Genomic DNA, 18,298 nt, shown 5'->3' on the forward strand with positions numbered 1-18,298 from the left:
CTTCAAATATGGATTTTCAAATAAGCATGAATATTCTTTGACAATACAGTGTCAAAAAAGAAAACGTTTTTAGAAAGTACTTGTCCATGGACAAGTGAGTTTGGCAATTTACTTGTTTCACTTGTCCATAGCTATACTTTATGCATGCTGCACCTATTTTAAATATTATTAAATATCAACATAAAGCATACAAGAATCTGGTTTACTGTAACTAAGGTAAGTTTTATTGTTTATTTGTTCATATTTGGCAAGAAACATGCTTCCTCTTGGGGCCACTGGAATCTTCTTCTTCGGCATCGTATTTGACATTTTCCCACGGTTTTACGACACCGCTAACATAAGTGAGCTGTAAGATTTTACTGCATTCACACACATGACAAAGAAGGAAACGTAAAGCGGTCGCAAACAACAATGGGGGACACGGACGATTTGCGAATGAGTTCTGCCTTTTGTGAGCTGAATTTATCAATCATTTGTCAATAAATATGGGTGAAAAACGTCACTTGTCCGTCGGACACGTCAATGGAAAGATGTACTTGTCCGATATTGTAAATAACTCGTCCCGGACGATCGGAAGTGTGCTTTTTCGCACACTGCAATATATGAAAAAAATTATTAAGAGTAAACTTCCAATACAAACTGTGAACATGTACAGCTTTGGCAAATGTTTAGGTCAAAATGTGATATTCCCTGCATCCATTTTTTTTATAACAGGAGTACATCCCAGCATGAACTGGCAGATTGGTTGCTATTTAAAAAATAAGCTAAACAAAGATACTATACCTCGACCCATCACATCCATCAGGCCGCACAACAAGGGGTCAACAATGTGACACAAGTATTGGACATACAATAAATACTGTTTTCACACATACATGTACATCTATCTATCTAATATTGATATAAGACCCAAATATGTATATATGTTCCCTTTAATTAATTTCTTATTTTAAAGCTACTTAACTGTATATAATTGTATGTTTATCTTTGATTGTATTAATCTCTAATCTGTGCTGTCCTGTTTTTCATCCTTACCCTGTTGCTGTTTAATTACTGAATTTCCCCACGGGGTAATTCAGTAGTTCCATCCATCTTATCTTATCTTATCCACACCCAAAGACAATTTACAGTTTCATTGCTGATGTCTAACCTCTTCGGTCTGTTGTCCAGCGAAGGCCAGCAGATGTGTCCCGGTACTCATCTCCAGCAGCGAGCACTGACAGAACCCAACGCTGCCGGTCCACAGCGAGTCCAGCACCGCCGTGCGACCCTCACTCAGATCCCACAGACACACTCGCATGTCCCGTCCCTGACTGCTCCACAACAGAGGCCAAAAGAAAAGACACATGCTGCAGTTCAATGCATATTTCAAAAAGCATGAGCAGAAGTTGGAGGTATCGGTAAAAATAACTAAGAATTCTTAAGCTACCAATAAAAACGTCTATTCCGAAATGCTTGTAGAAACAGATGGATGGACATGTTAAAAGACCAAAGAAAGGACACACGCTGCAGTTCAATGCATATTTCAAAAAGCGTATAACTGGCTTATATCTGTGTGACACTGATTGCTTACTGTCAAGTTATCTTATTTCCCAAAGTTGTAAGTATAGTTAAAAATAACAATGAACTCTCAAGATTCAAGGCTTTTATTGTCATGTGTTCATAGCTACAGTGTAGTTATGACAATGAACATCTTAGGACACAGGCTCCTCCAACAGTGCAACACAATAAAACGGATATTAGTAAATTAAAACGTATATTCCAAAATGCTCATAGAAACAGTAAGAAGGATGGACATGTTAAAAGGCCAAAGAAAAGATACACGCTGCAGTTCAACGCATATTTCAAAACACGTATAACTAGCTGATATCCAGAGATGGCAAAAGTACACACATCCTTGACTCAAGTAGAAGTACAGATACTCGTGTTTAAAAATACTCTGGTAAAAGTAGAAGTACTGACTAAACTTCTTTACTCAAGTAAAAGTAAAGAAGTATGGGCTTTGAAATGTACTTAAGTAAAAATCAGAATCACAGAATGACCGTTGACGACCGACTCGGTTCGCTGACGGCCGGCACCGCCCTTCATTTTTTTAAACGGCATCATGTAAGTTGAGCTGACAGGCGACAGAGGTCACCTCACTTCATAACACCAAAGATGGATCGCGGTAAAAGCTCTAAAGTGAGGCTCCACTACACTAAGAAAGAAAAAGACAAGGCACAGTGTAATGCCTGTTAATAGCTCGCCACAGGCATAGCTCAGTTAAAATAAAGCACAGCTGTTGTGTAATACATTTGTATTGCATGTATATTTTTTATTTGTAAAAATGTCAGTTAAAGCTTAAATGAATAAAGATATTTTTGTTATCTAAATGTTTGACCTCTTTCTTTTACAATTTTAGAATCGAAATGGGGAATCGATAAGAACCGGAATCGATACATTTCAAACGATACCATCCCTATTGTTAGCTAATGAATGTTTCCATGCTGAACAACGGCAACATGACAACGTTTCCATTGGTCCCTCTTCTTTAGAGAAGACCAGGAAGTGATGGATACACGGATCGTGTTCAAATCAATAGGCACGCAATGACTCTAAATAATAATGACCACGCACCAAACACACATTCAGACTAAAGGAACCAGCTGTTTGGAAAATGAGAGAAGTAGAAAGTTCAGGTATTTGGGTTCAACATGTAAGAAGTAGAAAGTACAGGTATTTGGGTTCAACATGTGAGAAGTAGAAAGTACAGGTATTTGTGTTCAACTTGTGAGAAGTAGAAAGTACAGGTATTTGGGTTCAACATGTAAGAAGTAGAAAGTACAGGTATTTGTGTTCAACATGTAAGAAGTAGAAAGTATACAGGTATTTGTGTTCAACATGTGAGAAGTAGAAAGTACAGGTATTTGTGTTCAACATGTGAGAAGTAGAAAGTACAGGTATTTGGGTTCAACATGTAAGAAGTAGAAAGTACAGGTATTTGGGTTCAACATGTAAGAAGTAGAAAGTACAGGTATTTGTGTTCAACATGTAAGAAGTAGAAAGTACAGGTATTTGTGTTCAACATGTAAGAAGTAGAAAGTACAGGTATTTGAGTTCAACATGTAAGAAGTAGAAAGTACAGGTATTTGAGTTCAACATGTAAGAAGTAGAAAGTACAGGTATTTGGGTTCAACATGTAAGAAGTAGAAAGTACAGGTATTTGGGTTCAACATGTAAGAAGTAGAAAGTACAGGTATTTGTGTTCAACATGTAAGAAGTAGAAAGTACAGGTATTTGTGTTCAACATGTAAGAAGTAGAAAGTACAGGTATTTGAGTTCAACATGTAAGAAGTAGAAAGTACAGGTATTTGGGTTCAACATGTAAGAAGTAGAAAGTACAGGTATTTGGGTTCAACATGTAAGAAGTAGAAAGTACAGGTATTTGTGTTCAACATGTAAGAAGTAGAAAGTACAGGTATTTGTGTTCAACATGTAAGAAGTAGAAAGTACAGGTATTTGAGTTCAACATGTAAGAAGTAGAAAGTACAGGTATTTGTGTTCAAAATGTAAGAAGTCAAAGTAAAAAGTCTTCAGAAAAATAAAGTCCTGATACCAGAAAGATGTACTTAAGTACAGTAACGAAGTATTTGTACTCCACTACTTCCCACCTCTGCTGATATCTCACAATATGTGTGATACTGATTGCTTACTTTCCCAAGGTTGTAAGTATAGTTAAAAAAAAAAATGTATTCTGAAGTTACCAATAAAAACATCTATTCCAAAATGCTCGTAGAAACAGTAAGAGAGGGACGGACATGTTATCAGAAGTCGTCCTCACCTGATGAGAGTGTCTGTCCCCTGCAGTGTGTTGACCCACACGACTGAGTTCCCAGAATGCCCTTCTGCAACCGTCTCGGCCCTCCTGGTGTTCAGGTTCCACATGTGGATGGCACCCTTACCTGACCTGCAAAAATCCAACAGATGGCTTTTTATTGTCGCAGTATTATTATATTGTATAAAATACTGATGAAAAATGTAATATTGATATGTTAATACAATCATATAAGTGCCTCATATAAGTCTTTTTATTTCATTATAGTGTACAGTAATCGATGCCATTTCATTTATATTGTAATATCACAGTACCACAGTACACTCACTACACTCACCCCTCCCTCCCTCCACCCGCAAAAAAGAAATGCTTATCAATACAACTTAAACAACAGAGCCATGAAGATAAACATAAAATGGAAAAATAAATGGAAACAAATAAATAAATAAACCCACATCAAAGTAAAACAAACAAATAATTATACAATTAATTATACAATACAGCGACAATATAGACAATGACAACTAGTATTTCTGGCCGTCTGCACCAAGTGCACCATTCCATCACTGGTCATATCTCAGATATATTTTCCAAATAAGAAAACAATGGCGACCACAGAGCTTGAAAGATGTGTCCACGATTATATTTTTCCAATGTCATTTTCTCCAGAGGTAAAAAAGGTGTTATCTGATCAATGAAAAGTTTAAATGTTGGAGGACGTTCATTCTTCCAGAGTAAAAGTATACATTTCTTGGCAAAATATGTTATTGTGATTAGTATTCTGTAATGTTTGGGGTTCAGTTTAAAGTTTGGCATTTAACAGGAAAAAAACGGCTTCTGTGAGCGCATGAAAACGGCTTTTGTGAGCGCATGAAAACGGCTTTTGTGAGCGCATGAAAACGGCTTTTGTGAGCGCATGAAAACGGCTTTTGTGAGCGCATGAAAACGGCTTTTGTGAGCGCATGAATCGAATCCCAGACATGTTTCAAGAGACCAAGGTCCCAAAACAGATGCATAAATGTTCCTTCTTTTACTTTACATCTCGGACATTTTGAAAAGTTTTCTTTGGACATGTTATGCATCTTTATGGGTGTGAGGTCAAATTTGTTGAGAAATTTAAAATGTGCTTCTTTGATTTTATTGCTTGTGAATGGAAAATGTGTTCTTTCACAGATATTCAGCCAAGTAGTTTCGTCTCTCTGTATCCCTAAGTCCTTTCCCCAGATCTTTTTTAAAGTTGGAAAGGATGACTGAGCTCTTTTAGAAAAAACTGCATTAAATTCTCTAATTTTACCTTTGATCGTGCTCGATGACATCAATATCTCCTCCTCTTCCAACAATCCCGATCTCAATGTATTGCTTTTAATAATTGAGTGGATCGCGTTCCTAATTTGCCGGTATCTGAATCATATAAGTGCCTCTCAAATGTTTATGTTAATCTTGTGCAACCTATCATCTATGCCCATGCCCAATACAAAATAAGTCAAACATTTGTCACAATTAAAAACGTGCTCACTAATCAATGTTAAATATGAATTTGATTGATACAATGTTTCTATTTCGTAACGATATTTTGTCACAGCCCTAATATATAAAAAGGAATATATAATTCAAAATTACTCAGGTCTCAACAACATTTAAAGAGAAAACAACATAACAGATTTGCTCTAGTCCAAAGTAATAAATACTGAAATAACATTGTAACTTTTGGTGTGTGGTGCTTTAAAAGCTGCTCAACATCAAAAACTGAAAAGAACCCTGATTGGCTGGCTTAATATCTACTTATTACCAGAGGTGGGAAGTAGTAAAGTACAAATACTTTGTTACTGTACTTAAATACATGTTTCTGGTATCAGTACTTTACTCCACTACTTATTTTTCTGACAACTTTTTACTTTGACTTCTTACATATTGAACACTAATACCTGTACTTTCTACTTCTTACATGTTGAACACAAATACCTGTACTTTCTACTTCTTACATGTTGAACACTAATACCTGTACTTTCTACTTCTTACATGTTGAACACAAATACCTGTACTTTCTACTTCTTACATGTTGAACACAAATACCTGTACTTTCTACTTCTTACATGTTGAACACTAATACCTGTACTTTCTACTTCTTACATCTTGAACTCAAATACCTGTACTTTCTACTTCTTACATGTTGAACACAAATACCTGTACTTTCTACTTCTTACATGTTGATCACAAATACCTGTACTTTCTACTTCTTACATGTTGAACACAAATACCTGTACTTTCTACTTCTTACATGTTGAAACCAAATACCTGTACTTTCTACTTCTTACATTTTGAACTCAAATACCTGTACTTTCTACTTCTTACATGTTGAACACAAATACCTGTACTTTCTACTTCTTACATGTTGAACTCAAATACCTGTACTTTCTACTTCTTACATGTTGAACACAAATACCTGTACTTTCTACTTCTTACATGTTGAACACAAATACCTGTACTTTCTACTTCTTACATATTGAACACTAATACCTGTACTTTCTACTTCTTACATGTTGAACACAAATACCTGTACTTTCTACTTCATACATGTTGAACTCAAATACCTGTACTTTCTACTTCTTACATGTTGAACTCAAATACCTGTACTTTCTACTTCATACATGTTGAACTCAAATACCTGTACTTTCTACTTCTCACATGTTGAACCCAAATACCTGTACTTTCTACTTCTCACATGTTGAACCCAAATACCTGTACTTTCTACTTCTTACATGTTGAATAGAAATACCTGTACTTTCTACTTCTTACATGTTGAACTCAAATACCTGTACTTTCTACTTCTTACATGTTGAACACAAATACCTGTACTTTCTACTTCTTACATGTTGAACTCAAATACCTGTACTTTCTACTTCTTACATGTTGAACTCAAATACCTGTACTTTCTACTTCTTACATGTTGAACACAAATACCTGTACTTTCTACTTCTTACATGTTGAAACCAAATACCTGTACTTTCTACTTCTTACATGTTGAACTCAAATACCTGTACTTTCTACTTCTTACATGTTGAACACAAATACCTGTACTTTCTACTTCTTACATGTTGAACCAAATACCTGTACTTTCTACTTCTTACATGTTGAACTCAAATACCTGTACTTTCTACTTCTTACATGTTGAACACAAATACCTGTACTTTCTACTTCTTACATGTTGAACTCAAATACCTGTACTTTCTACTTCTTACATGTTGAACACAAATACCTGTACTTTCTACTTCTTACATGTTGAACACAAATACCTGTACTTTCTACTTCTTACATATTGAACACTAATACCTGTACTTTCTACTTCTTACATGTTGAACACAAATACCTGTACTTTCTACTTCATACATGTTGAACTCAAATACCTGTACTTTCTACTTCTTACATGTTGAACTCAAATACCTGTACTTTCTACTTCATACATGTTGAACTCAAATACCTGTACTTTCTACTTCTCACATGTTGAACCCAAATACCTGTACTTTCTACTTCTCACATGTTGAACCCAAATACCTGTACTTTCTACTTCTTACATGTTGAATCAAATACCTGTACTTTCTACTTCTTACATGTTGAACTCAAATACCTGTACTTTCTACTTCTTACATGTTGAACACAAATACCTGTACTTTCTACTTCTTACATGTTGAACTCAAATACCTGTACTTTCTACTTCTTACATGTTGAACTCAAATACCTGTACTTTCTACTTCTTACATGTTGAACACAAATACCTGTACTTTCTACTTCTTACATGTTGAACCAAATACCTGTACTTTCTACTTCTTACATGTTGAACACAAATACCTGTACTTTCTACTTCTTACATGTTGAAACCAAATACCTGTACTTTCTACTTCTTACATTTTGAACTCAAATACCTGTACTTTCTACTTCTTACATGTTGAACACAAACACCTGTACTTTCTACTTCTTACATGTTGAACACAAATACCTGTACTTTCTACTTCTTACATGTTGAACTCAAATACCTGTACTTTCTACTTCTTACATGTTGAACTCAAATACCTGTACTTTCTACTTCTTACATGTTGAACACAAACACCTGTACTTTCTACTTCTTACATGTTGAACTCAAATACCTGTACTCTCTACTTCTTACATGTTGAACACAAATACCTGTACTTTCTACTTCTTACATGTTGAACACTAATACCTGTACTTTCTACTTCTTACATGTTGAACACAAATACCTGTACTTTCTACTTCTTACATGTTGAACTCAAATACCTGTACTCTCTACTTCTTACATGTTGAACACAAATACCTGTACTTTCTACTTCTTACATATTGAACACTAATACCTGTACTTTCTACTTCTTACATGTTGAACACAAACACCTGTACTTTCTACTTCTTACATGTTGAACTCAAATACCTGTACTTTCTACTTCTTACATGTTGAACTCAAATACCTGTACTTTCTACTTCTTACATGTTGAACACAAACACCTGTACTTTCTACTTCTTACATGTTGAACTCAAATACCTGTACTCTCTACTTCTTACATGTTGAACACAAATACCTGTACTTTCTACTTCTTACATATTGAACACTAATACCTGTACTTTCTACTTCTTACATGTTGAACACAAATACCTGTACTTTCTACTTCTTACATGTTGAACTCAAATACCTGTACTCTCTACTTCTTACATGTTGAACACAAATACCTGTACTTTCTACTTCTTACATATTGAACACTAATACCTGTACTTTCTACTTCTTACATGTTGAACACAAACACCTGTACTTTCTACTTCATACATGTTGAACTCAAATACCTGTACTTTCTACTTCTCACATGTTGAACCCAAATACCTGTACTTTCTACTTCTCACATGTTGAACCCAAATACTTGTACTTTCTACTTCTCACATGTTGAACCCAAATACCTGTACTTTCTACTTCTTACATGTTGAACCCAAATACCTGTACTTTCTACTTCTTACATGTTGAACACAAATACATGTACTTTCTACTTCTTACATGTTGAACTCAAATACCTGTACTTTCTACTTCTTACATGTTGAACCCAAATACCTGTACTTTCTACTTCTTACATGTTGAACTCAAATACCTGTACTTTCTACTTCTTACATGTTGAACCCAAATACCTGTACTTTCTACTTCTTACATTTTGAACCCAAATACCTGTACTTTCTACTTCTTACTTGTTGAACCCAACTACCTGTACTTTCCACTTCTTACATTTTGAACACAAATACCTGTACTTTCTACTTCTTACATGTTGAACTCAAATACCTGAACTTTCTACTTCTAACATGTTGAACACAAATACCTGTACTTTCTACTTCTTACATGTTGAACTCAAATACCTGTACTTTCTACTTCTTACATGTTGAACTCAAATACCTGAACTTTCTACTTCTAACATGTTGAACACAAATACCTGTACTTTCTACTTCTTACATGTTGAACTCAAATACCTGTACTTTCTACTTCTTACATGTTGAACACAAATACCTGTACTTTCTACTTCTTACATGTTGAACTCAAATACCTGTACTTTCTACTTCTTACATGTTGAACACAAATACCTGTACTTTCTACTTCTTACATGTTGAACACAAATACCTGTACTTTCTACTTCTACATGTTGAACACAAATACCTGTACTTTCTACTTCTTACATGTTGAACTCAAATACCTGTACTTTCTACTTCTTACATGTTGAACACAAATACCTGTACTTTCTACTTCTTACATGTTGAACTCAAATACCTGTACTCTTCTACTTCTTACATGTTGAACACTAATACCTGTACTTTCTACTTCTTACATGTTGAACACAAATACCTGTACTTTCTACTTCTTACATGTTGAACTCAAATACCTGTACTCTCTACTTCTTACATGTTGAACACAAATACCTGTACTTTCTACTTCTTACATATTGAACACTAATACCTGTACTTTCTACTTCTTACATGTTGAACACAAATACCTGTACTTTCTACTTCTTACATGTTGAACACAAACACCTGTACTTTCTACTTCATACATGTTGAACTCAAATACCTGTACTTTCTACTTCTTACATGTTGAACACAAATACCTGTACTTTCTACTTCTCACATGTTGAACCCAAATACCTGTACTTTCTACTTCTTACTTGTTGAACCCAACTACCTGTACTTTCTACTTCTTACATGTTGAACTCAAATACCTGTACTTTCTACTTCTTACATGTTGAACACAAATACCTTTACTTTCTACTTCTTACATGTTGAACTCAAATACCTGTACTTTCTACTTCTTACTTGTTGAACCCAACTACCTGTACTTTCTACTTCTTACATGTTGAACTCAAATACCTGTACTTTCTACTTCTTACATGTTGAACTCAAATACCTTTACTTTCTACTTCTTACATGTTGCACTCAAATACCTGTACTTTCTACTTCTCTCATTTTCCAAACAGCTGGTTCCTTTAGTCTGAATGTGTGTTGGTGCGTGATCATTATTCTTTAGAGTCATTGCGTGCCTATTGATTTGAACACGATCCGTGTATCCATCACTTCCTGGTCTCCTCTAAAGAAGAGGGACCAATGGAAACGTTGTCATGTTGCCGTTGGTCGGCATGGAAACATTCATTAGCTAACAATGACATTATTGTTCTATTAATATAAAGGGAGGTCAGGTACTCTTTAAAACAGCTGCTAGCTATGGGTACTTTTTACTGAAGTACACTTCAAAGCCTCTTTACTTTGACTTGAGTAAAGAAGTTTAGTCAGTACTTCTACTTCTACCACAGTACTTCTAAACACGAGTATCTGTACTTCCACTTGAGTAAAGGATGTGTGTCCTTTTGCCATCTCTGCTCATGGCCCCAGATAATCAATACCATTTTCAAGTTTTAAGGAAGATGAAGAGCCAAATATTTAGGTTGAGATGAATGACTTACCCCGAAAATAAGAGGGGAGTGTCCCCTGCATGGCAGCTAAAGTGGAGGGTGTTGAGGGGCGCGCCGGCCCCCCTCAGGGTGAAGATGGGGGACGGAGCGGGACGAGACATCCCTGGGTCATGCAATCAATGTATGGCTGCAATGTGTCAGGAATCCCACTGGAACAGAAGAACAAAGGGCAGACAGATGCAAGGCCTTTATTGTCACATAGTTATGTCGATGAAAATCTTAGGTCCCAGGCTCCTCCAACAGAGCAACACAATAAAACAGATATAATAGTGCAAGTACATACAATACAATAGAATAGAAGTAGTGCCATAAGAGTCAAGTGATACATAATGTGCAAGTTGCAAACAGGTGACTGTTATGGATGTTCTTAGTGAGATGAGTTCCTTCTTGAATAAGTGCAGTGTAAGATCTTCTCAGTATCTCAACACTAGACCTCGTCAGTCGGAGTGCTAAATGTTCCATTAACTAAGATATATTGTCTCGGAGGGATGCAGTACATGAAGTAAAAGTCAAAACCCAGACATCTTGATTTGCTTTTTGCACAAACCCTGAGCACGCATCGTCAGAAGGAAACTCGATGTTGCCTGGAAGCCTTTCACACAGCGGACAGTTGTGTTTCATGCTCCGTCTGTATCTGCTCTATTGTTAGCCGCTACACACCCTGTGGCCCTCTCTCCGTCTTCCTCCTCCTCCTCCTCCTCCTCCTCCTCGTCTACCTGATAACACCTCTCTTACTCAATACGTCATAAATCACAACCCCTGACAGCTTAATTACAGTAAACACACGGAGATGCGGGCTTCTCACTCCTCTTACGATCAACAGCCGTCGTCCCAGAGGCACAAGCAACAGCTCTGGCTTTTATGTCGTCTGGAGACAGGGCTGCGGAGGAAACCCATCCAACCGCAGGTATGCTGCGAGGAAGTGATGCGTCAACATTAAATTACAGTGCCATCACATGTGAGTGGCTGTCAGTGGTTCAGACGGCCTATTCGCTAAACTGCTGTTGTTTTCATTGTTATACCATAAAAGAGTTGAACAAGTAAGAGTGAGACATCCCAACCTCTCGGTTTCAACGGGGAACGATGACTTGAAAACAACCACGCACTCAAGTACCTATGAATAATTGCGTACTAATAAAAAAAACAATTCGAACAGCCGGTTTCACTTGCTACCAACTTTTAAACCCTACCAACTAATTACAGGCCTCTCATCTTTTTAAGTGGCAGAACTTGCACAATTGGTGGCTGACTGAATACTTGTTATATCACAGGGGGGGGGGGGGGGGAATCGCAATGGCACTTTTTCCAATATCGTGCAGCCCTATTAGGCATCTTGTTCGTTTTGTTTTTTAAACGAAACAAAGAGTACACGTTATAACTGGTTCAGTCCTCGGTGTGATGTTGGCTACTAGAGACACCAGGAAGTCACAACTTCGCGCTAAGAAATAGCCGTTTTCAGTTGTTATGCTAAGCTAACTGTCTACTACCTGTTGAACAGAGACACGAGAGTTGCATCTTCTTGTTTAAACAAAGTAATAAAGCGCCTAAGTGTATTCCTCCAAAAGCTATTCTAGCACACTTTGAGTCACTATTTGTAAAATGGCCTTCTGAGTTAATGAGCACAACATCAACACCCGACACTCAGTCGCCCCCTCCTCCACTTTTACTTATCATAACCCTTGATCCCTGCAATCAGTGGTCGCCGAAACTGGAGCCTGAGGCATTCAGGAGCGACTCATTTCAGGAGGTTAGTGGTTAAATTGTCCATGAGAATTTGTGAGGCGCAGAGACAGAAGAGACCCCTGACCAGCCTGCCTAATTAAGGACGCTCAGTGCAGTCTGACCGACTCACAAGGACACAGTAATACCATCACAATGCATGCTCGCAAAAACAGTTCACGTTTCCCCTGCTTACTACAGAACAGATCCACCAATCAAAGAATGTGAAATGACCAACGTTATACTGGAATGGGTGAAAGATGATGGCTATGTGCATCGGTATTGACCATTAGGTATCACTCATACAACTAAACCAGCAGGAACACGACAACTGTACAAACTTGCTTTGGCGTGGTATGAAACAAATGGCAATAACCGTCAACAGGGTTTTTGTGAGGGTCTATCCGTTAAGCTGTGTGTAGATGGGTACGACTGCATTCCTGCGCCAGAGTCCTGCTCCCGTGTGAGTGTGTGACAGGTGGGGCTCACGCTGATAACAGGTGGATTAGCCGGCCCTTATTGTCCTCCTGCAGCAGGCCTGAAAGGAGCTGTGAGTCACGGTCGCACCAAACCGTCTGTTTTCATTGTCCAAAGACAAGTGTCTGAAAGGCTTTCCAGTGGCCATCATAGCTCACTGTCAATCACAAACAACAATAAGGGACAGTGATGGAGATGGCGGAGGACTATGTAACCACATTTGTTTTTTTTTTAAGTTGTAAAGTGGTGTCGGGAAGAGTTGTAAACCCAGAAAGTAGTTCGCATTTTAGCATCTGGGTTCCGTTCTTAAAATCAATGGTTTTTGGCCAGATGCGTGAAATAAGGCCTGGGGTTAATACAACGTTACAAGATGTTATGTTCTACGTCATAAAATGCGTCAGTGAATACCCGACCGGTGAACGCCTAAAGCTTTAAAGTGTCTTAAAAAAGGCAGCTATAAAATAACAAAATAAGCGAACTAAACATCTTCATGCTAAACATTAGCCGCGTAGCTCATCGACGGTGACGCGAAGTCATGTGACTGTGATAATTACGTTAGCTATTTGTGATTGCATATACACCTCAACTATTATAAAAGTGAGGTTAATATATGGACATTATCTTGCTAAAAAAACATGCAAGTACCATAACTGTGTGTTTGCCACAATATTCCAAAAATCCCATTGCTTTCATTTCGAGGCCTTTCGACGCTGATTTCCGGGTCGGCCTACAATAACACATTGTGGACTCCGTAATGCCCACTTTCCCCTGCCACTACTTCCTCAGTTTCTTCTCTTTTCCAAGCGTCAGCATTTCCAGTGTCTGAATTGCCCACGGCAGTCCCATTGTTGTGGGCGAGAGTCCTCCACAAACCCAAATACAAACACACAGCTCAGGAAGGGGGAGACAGATACTGTAAACAAACAAGACGGTGGCAGGATGTCACTCTAATCTATTTGTGAGGATCCTCAAATTGTTCCTCGCCAACAGAGAGAAGCAGTCGAGCAAACAATCAAACCTGTCACTTTAAAAGCTTGTCGGTTTGAAGTCTGTCGCGAATGCAGAGATACCGTTCTGTGATCCTCATGGTATAGATCCTTAAGGAACCTGTTCTATTAAGATAAGGGCTACAATAGCATGAAAAAGTAAGTCTTTGCGATAATTTTTGACCAATATTGCAATTGAGATATGATTCACGAAGAAAGACTGATCCTTCTTGATGTACAATTCACGATATCATTGAAAAAAATACATATTTAAATTATCATCGCGTCATTTCGGTGGCACAAACACGTTTTGTTCAGTCTGTGGAATGTGGTTAGTAGGCGTGGACATCTTTGAAGCTCCACAATACTTAATCAAAAATGGTATTTAAAACTAGCATTGTGCTTCCTGTAATTTAAACAGTGCATACCATTTTTGAATTACAATTGACTTAATTTTAGATCTCCAAACTTCTCTACTCGCAGAACTTGACTTCCACAAAAGCAGCAATAGAAACCCAATAGGTCAGTGAACTGTCTTATTAACCATGTCCACAATAACATCTCATTAACTGACCAGGCCTGAAGCGTGCGTCTTGGACGGGCCGAATACATGAGAGTGAGTGATTAATAAAGCTGGATATGGTGGGAAGGGGCATGAGAGGAGAACCCTGCTGGCCCGGTAGCAGATAAGACAGCTCCGGAGTAATCTGACTCTAAGTCCGTGGATAAAGGCAGTTTGTCTCTTCTTGGGCCGTCTGTCCACACCTAGCGGGTAATTAGGCCTAATTATGAGAGAAAGGTCCGCTTCCCCTTCATGTTATTAAATAAGAGCCAGCCTCGTCCGCCAAGCGTCTCTCAACACCAGCAAGGGGCTGGCGACCTTCAGATCAAACGCAGCCACTATCTGTGCCCTCCCTGAACATTGCTGCACATACGAGGGTTTGAAGAGGGAGGGGACGGAGAGGGTATTCGTTATGATATGGGGCATCAAAGTTTTTTGACTGGAGGTGAAGGGGGAGTCCTGTCCGCATTCCTCCCTGGGCTCTCTTGCGCTGGTATCATGTGATCGGCAGCGACCCACCTGAGCTGCCCCCTTGTCAAACTCTGCCATTCATAAATAAGGGATGGCCATCGTGATCACAGGACGCTTGTTATCGAAGCATTATAATGCTTCACAGGAGCCATTATGGAGGCATGGGACCCCGAGATCCCCCGCTGATATCGGCCTCGTCAAAAACGAGATCTGAGCTGCGTGATGAAAACTGAAGGAGATTACACATCGCTCAGAAGCTGCTTTCGAGATAGGACTTCCAATGACGAGACAACTTTGTAACATTTCAACCAATAGTGATCTTTCCTGTAACATCTTAGCCAACAAGCTTCAAATAAAGACCCTAAATCCGTTCATCGCTGCTACATCGTACTTCCGCTAGTCGTCATTCTGCTGCTCAAACACAAGCAATAGTCTTATCGGCCGTTTCCCTCTTTTTCACCGTCTCGCCAAGGAGGAACTTCCACCTCACCGGCTGGATCATTAGTCAGCCTTTCTGCCCTCCCCCTCCCCCAACAAATACAGATCCTTCTGAGGAGGAAACCAACGTGCCAAACGGAGAGCGAGGTCCATTATCAAAAGTCCAGTTAGACAAACAACATGGGAAGTGGCGAGGAAGACACACGCCCTTTATTGTGTCTTGGTGGGGTTATCTGGCCTGGATAAACATCCCAGCGTCAGACAGAGGCTGAAGTCAGACACAAGTGCACCAACGCCCACTGTCAGTCACAGGTCCAATGAGCGGGAAGAGGTGGCATTGTCCACGTGAATGGCGTGAATGCTAAGCAGGGGCCAGAGCAGATAAGAGCTCAATGCCTTGTGGGTGTCACTGAGGCAGGCCCTGATGGAGCACTGTGTCCGAGGGCCCTGTTTTAGGAGGTCCTGACGGTGGTCACCAGGCACCAGGAGCCTTATCTGTTTGCATTATCACCCATTTCCTCCATAGAGGATACAGAGACACAAGAGGGTCGACAGCTCGAGTGTCATCACACATCTCCACACGTTAGGGGTGTGAAGGGTTTCGGATCGTTAGGGGTGTGGCTGTCCATACAGCAAAGATATGGAAGCAAGTAGACGCATTATGCAACAGTGGGCAAAGGACACACAAAACAACAACATGTTACACTTTGTCAACATGCACGGGTCCCTGTGTCACACCTGTCAGTCATCTGCAAGGGTGTGATGAGTGACTGCATGAAGGCTGAGTAATAGACGGTGAAAGGATTGACAGAGGGTTAACTAGTCGTAGTTATACAGGGCGAACAGCAGGGTTACAGTGAGGTCATTCTTATGATGTCTGCTTTCCTATGTAATAAAACACACTATTGGACCTATACTATTCACTCTGGGCATCGGTATTGCTGCAGGGCTGAGTATCATGCATTTAAAATGAAGAATCCATCAGGGGTAAGAAACAAAACTAATAATATTAAAAAAGTATATTAACGTTTTTGATGACATCATGTACTGATGCATGACGTTATACGGCACTTTAAATGGAAACACATGCATCAAATAAATAAACGACCCCACCCCTACTTTAATGCTTTGGTGCATAGGCATTTTCCTTTAACTCTTCGTTTTCCTTATTTTGTGTGTCTTGGATAATTAAATGTATAATACCATTTAAATGAAGAGAAAAAGTTTAACATTTGTACATCCTCATGGAAGATAGCGTGAGCTGGATATAGGAGCTACACGGTCGAACTAAAAAGCACTCGTATAGTGTAAAGTAAGGCTGCACTGTGCCCCATATAACATACTTAAGGCAATGTAATATAAAGAGTTCTGAATTTGGATCCACTTAAAAATTAAACTTGACAATCACAGGATGTGTGCCAGCCTTCTTCATTAACAGTGACTCAACGTCAGTGCATAGCTAAAACAAATGTATTTGCTTAACCATAATGCTTACTAATTGATTTAGCTAATCTATGACCACCACACTTTATTTAAATAGCGTGTGGTTTATGTTACTTCAGTAACTGGCATACCACTGACTTTAGTAAGGCTATTACACTTGATATGACTGATCCACAAGCTTAACCTGTATGATAATGCACTGCAGAATACACACCTATGAAGCTTATTCTGAAGAATATTCTGCTTGAAGATAGGGGGTTTAACTATCGAGTTAAAGTAATAGATACAATAGACGTATTTAACATAATCTTTTTGTATTGGTATTGTTTGGAGCTATTGCTTTGCTCACATTGTGTACAGGCTACAGTCATCTTGTTTACTGGACGTTATCAGGGCTGCTATACTCACACACGTTGCTATGATTTACCATCCTGAAGATAAAGCATAACATAAAATGTTAGGGTGGAAACAGAAAAGATACGACTGCAATTCATATCTATAAAAGGCACGTAAGGCTAGCTTAAACTGTCATGTTGTTTACATCAAGGAGGTTAGCAACAAGCTAGCAACTGCCTAAAACCAACACGTGCACGCGAGAGGCATTGTCGCGGCGTGAAGTCGTTTCATTACAGTGAAGAGAGAAGCTTTAACAACACAGAAACACAAACCATCTCAGTGACACACCGGTGTTCTGAAAGTTGTCAGCCAGCTTTGCGAGGAGGAAATACAAAACATGCGCCACAGCTGAAGGACCCCTTTTTGGAGCGTGTGAGCTGCCCACGAGAGTGCCTGTATAGAAAACTCAAGACTCTCTCTCTCTCTGCTCAGTGGAATGTGTGTGTGTGTGTGTGTGTGTGTGTGTGTGTGTGTGTGTGTGTGTGTGTGTGTGTGTGTGTGTGTGTGTGTGTGTGTGTGTGTGTGTGTGTGTGTGTGTGTGTGTGTGTGTGTGTGTGTGTGTGTGTGTGTGTGTGTGTGTGTGTGTGTGTGTGTGTGTGTGTGTGTGTGTGTGTGTGTGTCAGGTGTTGTTTCATTTCTAGGCATATCTTTTTCAGGGTAGCTATATAATGTCATGCAATGTCTTTAAATGATATAGGCCAGGGGTATTCAACACAAATTCAACGAGGTCCAGTTAGAGAAAATGCCCCCATGCAAAGGATGGAACTTCAAAATGTGTAACTTGCTTTATGAATTAGTGTGATATTGAAGTAGCTGCAGCTGTATCAACGTCTGCATGTAATCAACAACTGACTGCCAATCAAATAAAGAAAGTACAATTCAAAAACACAATATTTATTGTCAATTAACATTGAACTATACAGATATACAGTAAATACTGTGGATATGTGTAATGTTCCTCTCGGGCTGCATTTACAAATAAAATTGGGAAAAT

General features: G+C 38.8%; 1 protein-coding gene across 1 annotated transcript in view; it reads right to left on the minus strand.

The window, feature by feature from the left end:
- Window positions 1-17,664, minus strand: part of gnb1l (guanine nucleotide binding protein (G protein), beta polypeptide 1-like) — a 49,650-nt gene extending 31,986 nt beyond the window's left edge. The window contains 4 exon segments of the mRNA XM_034090269.2: window positions 1,151-1,313; window positions 3,821-3,946; window positions 10,804-10,961; window positions 17,577-17,664. Of these exon segments, the coding sequence (XP_033946160.1) occupies window positions 1,151-1,313; window positions 3,821-3,946; window positions 10,804-10,913 (399 nt within the window). The 5' untranslated portion in view covers window positions 10,914-10,961; window positions 17,577-17,664.
- Between the last annotated feature and the right edge of the window lie 634 nt (window positions 17,665-18,298).

This window comes from Pseudochaenichthys georgianus, chromosome 9 (genome assembly GCF_902827115.2).
Source record: "Pseudochaenichthys georgianus chromosome 9, fPseGeo1.2, whole genome shotgun sequence".
Taxonomy (NCBI): domain Eukaryota; kingdom Metazoa; phylum Chordata; class Actinopteri; order Perciformes; family Channichthyidae; genus Pseudochaenichthys; species Pseudochaenichthys georgianus.